This window comes from Triticum dicoccoides, chromosome 2A (genome assembly GCF_002162155.2).
Source record: "Triticum dicoccoides isolate Atlit2015 ecotype Zavitan chromosome 2A, WEW_v2.0, whole genome shotgun sequence".
Classification (NCBI taxonomy): domain Eukaryota; kingdom Viridiplantae; phylum Streptophyta; class Magnoliopsida; order Poales; family Poaceae; genus Triticum; species Triticum dicoccoides.
In genome coordinates, this window is record NC_041382.1 from 57,548,944 (window position 1) to 57,558,204 (window position 9,261).

The following is a 9,261-nucleotide window of genomic DNA, read 5'->3' on the forward strand; positions in this document are numbered from 1 at the left end:
TGCTCCATTAACAACGTTCCTAGGCTCGTATGTGGGTGCTACTTGTGATGGGAAGGTAGATTTTGGAACGACGCGCACATGCTTGGTTTCTATTCTTCCACTATTCCGCTGCAAAATATGTTTGGAGTATTATCGGCAGATGTTTTGGAGCCAGTAGTAGACCTGGCTGTCTTTTCAATATTTTTTGGTGGATCCTCAGGTTCTTGCCCGGTAGCATAAAGTTGCTCATTGCGGGTTTTGGCTGTTGTATGCCGGGCTTCCGATGCTCTTATTCGGGCACACAATTGAACCATTCCAAGTACTTGCAAAGCACTGGAAGTTGGTGAAGTCCTTCCCTGCCCTGCGTGCGCCGGTGGGGATCGCTGGGCGACGGCATCACGAGGGCGCGTGTAGTGTTGGCCGGGAGACACCGCGGCTAGCGAGTCAATGGCAGCTACGTCGAAGGAACATGAGGAGGGAGAAGAGGGCCGGTGTTGGGGATCGTGGGTTCCATACAATTAGTTTTTTTTGCCGCGTACGGGGTCATGGGGGCAAAGAGGGAAAAAATCATTGTGTGTGACCGACAGATAAATAGGAGATGGAAATGGCGAACGAAAATAAACTGGTGTATGGCAGAAAAACATTCTTTTATATTTTTATTATTTATTTATATTTTTTGAATCTTTTATTTATATCAAACAGAAGAGATAACAGACACAGGGGTAAATGGGTCGGCCTATGATCCTGTTGCACAATAGCATACGGAGGGGTGCACTAATGCAGGCCCTGAGAAGATGGGCCACAAACTTAACCACTCTGGCCCAACTAGAACGAAGAAATCCATTATGATCATAATTATAAAGGGGGAAACGTTTTATAGAGAGACAAAAAAGAATAATTTTGTTGAGAGTGGGATTCGAACCCACGCCCTTTCGGAACACACCCTCGATGTGCCGCCTTAGACCAACTCGGCCATCCCAACAATTGTTAACAGTACTATATTGCATTAAATAAATAATTTAATCACGACTATTAGGACTAAACAAAGCACATCCTGCCTACACACTGGAAAACTGTAAATATAAACTGGGATGGCCGCAAAGCCTGAAAGCTAGTTATCGGTCAGATTTTTATTCAGAGACAATGTCTACCTCACCCTCAAAGTTGGCGAACGCCCCACTAAGCACCAGCTCCTCTCTAAAAGAAACTAGCAATTGAGTATGTTTGGCTTTACACCTATTTTAGTATTTTACTACAAAAAAAAAGGAACCAAAGATATTCTGCCTAACTCGAGATAGATGGCTGTAGAAATGCAAACAAAGCCAGAATTTCTTTCATCGGGAGGTTTCAGTTTTCAGCAGTCTCGAGCACCTGGGCGCCTCCTCCCGGATCAAACTTCATGCAAAAACCAACAGGGTCCTCCCTTTTAACAGCACGGATCAGGTTAAATTTGTGCTGGTATGGAACCAATCATAAATCAACTCGTGGTCGGGTTCTTGAATTAAGCTTGACTTCATTCTACTTGTGATCTGCTGAAGAAATGATCATAAATATTTGCCCCAACCCAATCAACGTCTAAGCCTCCTTTTCCTGGTTGCCCAAGTAGATTTGCTTTATTAACTGAAACTCTCTGTTAACTTTCTTCAACTTCTACAGCAAAAGCACCATGCGTCCCTTGATCATGCAAATAGGAGGTTTCGCCCAAACTTGCGAAGTATAGTAGGTGCTACTTACAGGTTACGGGTCGGCATCGTAGGGAGCACAGCTACCTTGCTGCAATGGAACAAGCAGGATTGGCTTTCCGCGCTTCTTGAACTCAAACACTGCAGGAAAGATGTCACTCGACAATTGCAGGTTGCCCATCAGGTCTAGTCGCGTCAAGTTACCTACAAAATACCCACTGGTTATTGGCTGCTCTCCTTGGTGCATGCCCGTTAGGGTAGAGGCCTTGAACATAGTTGAGGAAAATACGAAGATGCGTGCTTCTTACATGTTGTTTGCTTCAATGCATTACAAATCACTTCCAATGATTCAGGAGGTAGAAGGTTAGATCCTGCATCGACTGATACAAGGTTTGGCGCTTGCAGTATCAGCCTGGAGATGAAGTGCGCAGTTCCTATCCCACCGCGGTTCTTACTGCAAAATAAAATTGGAAGTGGCTAAGGGAACTGGCACACCAAGCATGCATCGTTATGACTCACACAGAGTTTATTTCTACCTGATGTTGATGTGGGAGAGTTTTACTTTCCTTGGCAATGCTTCCTCAAGTATTTGGAAGCCTATTGGTCCTAGGCCGATGTCTTCAACATTTAACTCCCTTACATGTGAACCCAGGAATTTCACCAATGTAGCTGCCACAGAGCTGCAAATTCATCTCAGTTCAGAATGTGACCCAAGCTAAAGAAACAACAGAAACTCTGCACTGGGAGAAAGGACTTACCTCCCAAGATGATTATCTGCTATAGACAGCATATCAAGTGGTTTATTAATCGATGCGAGGCAGTCAAGAAGTTTAGTCACACCAAAACTGGACAAATCACAGTTCTCTGCTCTTAATCTCCGGAGTGGATTCCCCCTTTGAAGAGCCAATTCAAGGAAAGGAATAAGGTACCTGCAATGTTTATATGTAACTCCTTAGTGCTTACTGATAGAACATAACAGAGTCTACAAGGAAAATTTGTCCCACAGGCATAAAGAACTATTATGCATGCGTTCATGATTGATGCAAATCTAGAGAAAACTGAAGACAAACAGACAAACAGATAGCAATGTAGCATAATTCTGCTGTCTACAATTAGCAGCATACACTATATGTGCAATGTTGATGACTACCTGATACCCTCATCAGTGATTGGGTTGTCGCTTATATCTAAACTAATCAAACTAGACATCTTTGCTAGAATTTTGCATACATCCTCCATGTCACCCTCCTGCAAATTGTTTCCCCTGACATGACAAGTTGATATGTTAATATACAAGCCATGCCAACTTCCAAAGGGAAGTGGTAACAAAGGTTTCTAATTATGACGATTTGGCGGGTGCTGAAAGGGAACAGGTAATACTTTAGGTTAAGAACAGTCAAGGAGTTCAAGGATGTATTTGACTTCAGCGCTGATGATAAACTCGTAGAACTTCTATCTACAGTAGAAAACCAGCCTGCAAACTATAAAGAGATATTATTTGGGTACAAGAGACAGATATCAAAGAAGAAAAGATTCTTGTGTGAACCCACATTGTTTTCTGACATGTCAAGCGTTTGTAAACCAGAGGAAAATTCAAGGAGAGTACGAATAATCATCTTAGCAAATGATGGCTGCATCTTAGCATCGTTAAATGACAGCAACTGCAGACACCTGAACAGTAGGAAGAATAAAACTGTGTTAATGTGCACCCAATCTTTTTGGCAAACATTCAGTAATTAAGTAGCAACATTATGCCCTTTATGCTTACAGGCAGGCATCATAACCAGTTTGTTTCATATACCAATCTTAAATCCCAAACAACCGAATAGGTTGGAGATGCAGGCATGAGGTTATCAGGAGAAAACTTCCTTTGAATGACAAGATGAATAGGTGATTTCTTTTTTCACTTCTACATGTCGTTACTCTTATTCTTGCCTCTCTTTTTTTTTTTTGCATTCTAGTCTGTTCTACTGCTCTCTGCTTTAAGATGAATGAACATATTGTCCACGGGTGTGTCATGATACTCTGAATAAAATAATGTAAACTGTTTTTTCATGTAAAACATGTAAAAGTTCAACATGACTGAATCTGGCACCGCTTTTCGGTTTCCGGTTAAACCAACGGTCATATCCGGATTTTTTAGAAGGATCTTGAACAGACAAACTATCAGCGCCCATTCCACACAATCCTCAAACTGGTGTTAAATCTTTCCATGGTGTTAGGAGAGAGTATTTACTTCAATAATTTTATTGAAGCATAAACTAACAAATACAACATGGGAATAATAGGAGAGAGCATTCTCGTGAAAAATGCATAAAATGGCTGGATAAAATTTTCCTCCCTAAATTATATTATGAAATCATTAACTGAGCATCTAATTAGAGTGCCATTGTATAGAATAATGCAACAACAATTGCTAAAAAAGAACAATAAAGGAAGAAAAGGTTGGAGTCCCCTGTCTATTCCCCAACATCTGTTCGAAAATAAAACCAAGGCAGAATAAAAGGGCTTGCAACTTACTTTGCATATGACAGAAAATTTAATAGACCAGCAGAGGTGGTTAGAGACTTGCTTTCACTAATGGGAGAGGATTTAATACTAATGGACTGAATCTTATAGTTCTGGGATCCTGGCTGGCAGAGACTTGTGCAAACTTTATCCATTACTGCAGGATAAAGCTGGCAGTGGATAAATTCAAGAGATAACAATGTCTTTGCATGGCAGCTCAGAAGCAGGCATACACCATTAACCTGTCAGTGGAAATTGCGAAGGGGCTTAAAAACTTGGACCATTCCTCAAAGCAACAATATGGGCCATCATACTGAAAAGGATACTACAAGTGTGTAGCTTATCTTCTGCATAACTTTTTTTCCAGTCAATTCTTCTTTGCCATGCTTTTAATTATGCTGCCTCAACCTTAACTTCCCTAAGTCTCTTATGGTCTAGAGATATATTGGGACATGGAAACTTGAACTATTGAACATAATGTTACTTTTAACTGAATTGCAGCAAATGATCATGGCTCTGCATTTTTTGTTTAAGCTAATGTATGCAACAACAAACATAATCTCACTGGCATAATATTACCTCATGCTCTGATATGATTCTTACGAACACCAAAATTTCTAGCCTGCTATGTTGCAACATGTCCTGAAAAACAACATATTTCTAGCAGTCAACCATAACTGTCTTAAGTCTGAACTTCACAGAATGAATTCACATTTTTCATGACATACACATGACAAACATATATAGCACGAAGGACAACTTATTCTGGAATTTGAGTGCACATTTGGTGATGGATGATGAAGAGATACACATATAACAAAATAACAGCAATACAAATGCACAATCAAAACAACAAATGCTACAGGCCATAGATAATTAATCATAAACAGTTGAAAAATAAAGGAACAAGGTACTGCTTGAGGCACTTACACAAACTTCAGCCGTGCAAAGCACATTTTGAAATCTCAAGCACCTGAAAATGAGGAAAAAATTACAACAGTAAGACTTAAGAAAATATATTTCTACATAGCTCTTGAGGGATGCTGGAAGCAACCTGATCTGAACTAGGTCCATGTTGTAATTAAACTGGGAAAACTAACATTGCATAACCAGATTAGAGATCTCCACCAGATTATTATCCATCTCACTGTCATCAGTGATTACTGACGAGTGAGCGTTTCCTTGGTTCTCCATGAAAAGGTTTTAAAATGAGTTAAAGAGGAACTGTGCATGACGAACAAATGCCATATGATCGCACCTTGCATAGGATCCAAGTATAGTCCATTGATATGACAGTCTTGAATACTGCTGAGATATGTTCTCACTGAGGTAAACAGAACTCATTATTTTATCTGCATAGAGTATTGAAGATAATTTCAATTGCTACTGCAGGTGCAGTTACAAATCATAACATAAAGCTGTTCTTGGCTAGAAAACAAATAAGCCCATGGCCTCATGTTGGTAAGATAGTTGTTTAATGTGATAAGTAACTAAGGCCGTGTTCGGAATCCATCCCATCCGCTCCGACTCCATGGAGTTGTGGAGCTCAGTTTAGGCCGCTCCGTAAAAATGAGCTAGAGGCTCGTCCGCTCCGGAGCGGAGTGGAGGGAGCGGAGAGGAGCCAAACGCGGCCTAAGTAATGTCAAGCATAAAAAATACTGAAGGAGGTGTGCTGGAAGGGGTTTTATATATTCACCTGACATACTTAGCTCACCAATACTCCCACGAAATGAAGGAAGCAACGCAGCCTCTGCAGCTTCGTCCAGGCACCTGTGAAAGGGTAAAAAGAAGTGACAAAGTCAGTCCAGAATGGACAGATTAACGATTAAACCATCTGTAATTGTTTGCTAACATACTCTTGCAAATGCTTTTCCCAGTATTGCTGCTGCCAATCTACAGTGACCAAGTCATCATGTCCAGTGTTATCATGGAGGGGCCAGCGAGATTCGAACAATGCCTGCCATGCAGTGTTGAAGTCCTCACACCTGCGAGCACCAACATTGTCAAATACTTGCAGAGTATTCTCTTGGCCGATGTCTTCTAAGTTCTAACAAATACAGCAACTGACTTATCAGTGTATAAATGAGTGTCACCTTGAACGTTTAGTCCCACGTCTATTGCCGTCGGCCTTTCCGAATCGATCCGTAAGGGAAGTGGAAGAGCAGCATCTAGGATGGGCAATTAGAAATGCAAGAGGAGTTATTAGCCAATTTCTCTTTGGAAATGTAAGAAAATGCTATAAGGAGTAGAATACACTACACTGTACTGCATATATGGAAGAAGATAAGACTGCATCAATGGTATACTGTACATGGGAGGAGAGAAGGATAGGGAGAGGGTTAGGGTACCGGGCATGGGCGCCGTGATGGAGCAGTTCGAGAGCGAACGGCGGCAGAGAAGACGCCAGCTGGTGGAGAAGCTCCCAAGGCAGCGCCTCCGCGACCTGCTCCGGCGCGAGGTGGCCGCCACCCCCCTCCTCCTCGTGCTCCTGGACGAACCCGTCGAAATGAGCGCTGCACCCACCAGATCGACCCGCGCCGGCTGCGTCGGCGGTGAGATGCGCGGCGACCGCCTGCAAGCACAGCGACAGCAGAGTGGGCGGCGCCGCCTTCGCGCGGACAGCAGCCATCTCTGTCCCCTGTCCCGCGCTGCTTATAGTTCGCAAATTGGAGCTCAATCTATAATCTGAGCTTCCATCCTCGGCTCCTGGCCTTCAGGGAATCCGGCGACGGCGAGTCGCCGGCGAGGCGAGGCCGGCGGCGGGTAGCAGAGGTCAGAGCCGCAAAGGGGAATCGCAGAAGTTCGGCACTCGACTCGCCGGTTTTCTTTTTTCTTTTTTTGAGGGGAGGCACTGCATTGCTGGGCTTTTCTGAGCTGAGCCAAAATCGAAGCGTGGGCCAAGACCCACCCTGTCCACTACAACTGCCAGCTGGCGAAAGGTTGCCGAGTATCTTTTTCTATTTCACCTTTTTTACGAATTTTAAAAAAGGGTTTAAACAATACTCACGAATATGAAAAATATTCAACATTTAGATAAAATTTTATAAACCTGAAAATAAATGGGAATTTACAAAATGCTCACAAATTAAAAATATTCTCTTGATCCTAAAAAATATTAATTTTTGCCTTTTGCTTATACTTCTAGATATTTAAAAAATATATATTACAAAAAACACTTCACATAAAATATTTCCAATTTTTTAATCAGCATTAGTAAAATGATAGATGTGTATAGAAAAGATATTTATCATATATAAAAAAGGCAATGTGTATAAAAACTTGATCATGTACTTAGAAATATTAATCAACCATCCAAAAAATGGTTAATCATTTATTTTAAAAAGATTAAATATGTATAAAAATGCTCCTGATGTATATAAGAGAAATGTAGAACATGTATTAAAACAATTGAACATAAATCATAAATTTTAAACAATGTTGATCGTGTATCAAAAAAATGTTAATCATATATTTCAAAAACGTTAACTGCTCATATAAAATGTTCCTGGTATATGCCAAAAAGTTAGTCATGAAACATAAATATATGAAAATGGTATGGAAAAAGTAGTCATGAAAAAAATATGAAAAATGATAATCATCTACTTCACAAATGTTAAACATGTAAAAAAATGTTTCAGATGTATATCGAAAAAATGTAGAACCTGTCTTACAAAAATTGAACATGATAACATAAATTCAGAATAAATTTTCAAAGTACATAAAATAAAGTTAATCATATATTTAGAATAAATTAATAATATATTAAAAATTGTTCATGATATATAGAGAAAATGTAAAATGTGTGTGAAAAAATTATTCATCAAACATAACTTTTTAAATATTAATCATGTTTTGGAAAATGTTAAACTTGTATAAAAATATTCTTAATACTTCCTTAAATGCACAAATGTGTATGAAAATAGTAGATTGTGTTGAAGAGAAAAATATGAAGAGAAGCATTGAAAACCGAAGAAGCGAAAGAAAGAAACAAAAGAAACACCTCAGAAAAGAAGAAAAATAGATAACCCGAAGAAAACCATGAAAATTCATGAGGAAACTAAGAGAAACCAAGAAAAAAAATACAAACCAAGATAAACGAATAAAACTGATGAAAATAAGAAACAAGAAACCTGAAGAAAAAAGTGAAAATAAAAAGAAAAACCAAGAGAACGAAATAAAACCAAAAAGCAAAAGACAACAAGAAAATCGGTGAATAAATAAAAAACCAAGGAAAATGCAAAACAAATCCAAAAAAGATCGGGCCCCAAAAGTGAAAACCGAAGAAGAAATCTACACAAAAAAGACAGAAGAAAACATAAACGAAACTAGCTAACGGAAACCCAACGAACTGTCGAACGAAAAATTGAGTGGGCTCCTAGCGAGTGGCCAGCAAGCGGTTGTGTCTCGTCGCCGACGCGGTTTTGAGCCTCTGCTCGGACGTTGTTGTCTCACATTGTCCTTTTTATTAAAAAATCTGTAGGGACTTCTCTCCTTGGTAGTCTAGTTTTTTTCCTGTCGAACGAAATCGAGCCAATGAAAAAAAAAGATATAAATAGGCCGGCCCAATAGCTACTGTGCAGAGACAAAGCTTCGGGCGAGACGAGCGCGAGATATAGCTCGCGGTCTCGGTTTAGTGAGGCAAGCTCCCCTCACCTACAACGATGTTTACTAGGTTAGAGCATCTCTAGCATATCCCATAAAAGCGGTCAAACCTTCGTATTTAAGGTACAGGCCGGAAAAAAACTCCCGAATAGTTTATGTAAAATAGCATATCCCCTAAAAAAATTACAGGCTCCCGAATATTAGAGCTCCCATTCGTCATATATGGAGGATTCGAGCCCTTTTTTGAGGATCCTGTAAAGTCGGTTAAAGTCAGAGCAGGGGGGCCTCGCGATGCCACGCATGAGTAGCGAGCAGGCGGAGGAGAGCTTGCCGGTTGCCAACCGGAGCACACGGCGGACCGGAGCATCGCTGGAGCAAGCAGCGGGCTAGAGCGTCGCCGGAGCATCGTCGGAGCATCACCAAAGCATTCTGGCCGATCGGAGTTCGAGTTGATCCATGCGTGTGTACCGGGGAAGAAGAAGCGCGAGGA

At 40.7% G+C, this 9,261-nt stretch overlaps 1 protein-coding gene and 1 non-coding gene across 7 annotated transcripts in view; both read right to left on the reverse strand.

Annotated features, from left to right (window-relative positions):
* LOC119353194 (NACHT, LRR and PYD domains-containing protein 4C-like) overlaps positions 1–6,987 on the reverse strand; it is an 8,401-nt gene extending 1,414 nt beyond the window's left edge. Inside the window, exons 1-16 of one of the 6 annotated variants that reach the window (XM_037619785.1) lie at positions 6,518–6,986; positions 6,263–6,337; positions 6,026–6,154; positions 5,866–5,939; positions 5,428–5,521; positions 5,100–5,142; positions 4,749–4,811; positions 4,182–4,411; positions 3,212–3,332; positions 3,042–3,142; positions 2,812–2,925; positions 2,420–2,590; positions 2,198–2,341; positions 1,970–2,115; positions 1,714–1,865; positions 1,085–1,569 (exon numbers count right to left, since the gene is read on the reverse strand). In XM_037619785.1, the coding sequence (XP_037475682.1) occupies positions 1,717–1,865; positions 1,970–2,115; positions 2,198–2,341; positions 2,420–2,590; positions 2,812–2,925; positions 3,042–3,142; positions 3,212–3,332; positions 4,182–4,411; positions 4,749–4,811; positions 5,100–5,142; positions 5,428–5,521; positions 5,866–5,939; positions 6,026–6,154; positions 6,263–6,337; positions 6,518–6,798 (1,935 nt within the window). In that variant the 5' untranslated portion in view covers positions 6,799–6,986 and the 3' untranslated portion in view covers positions 1,085–1,569; positions 1,714–1,716. Of the gene's footprint in view, positions 1–1,084; positions 1,866–1,969; positions 2,116–2,197; positions 2,342–2,419; positions 2,591–2,811; positions 2,926–3,041; positions 3,143–3,211; positions 3,333–4,181; positions 4,412–4,748; positions 4,812–5,099; positions 5,143–5,427; positions 5,522–5,865; positions 5,940–6,025; positions 6,155–6,262; positions 6,338–6,517 lie in introns of those variants that run through there. The other 5 variants (XM_037619784.1, XM_037619783.1, XM_037619786.1 and 2 more) reach the window with 5 other exon arrangements.
* Positions 881–961, reverse strand: TRNAL-GAG. Its single transcript has one exon. It is a non-coding gene; the product is annotated as a tRNA-Leu (tRNA).
* Positions 6,988–9,261: the final 2,274 nt, after the last annotated feature.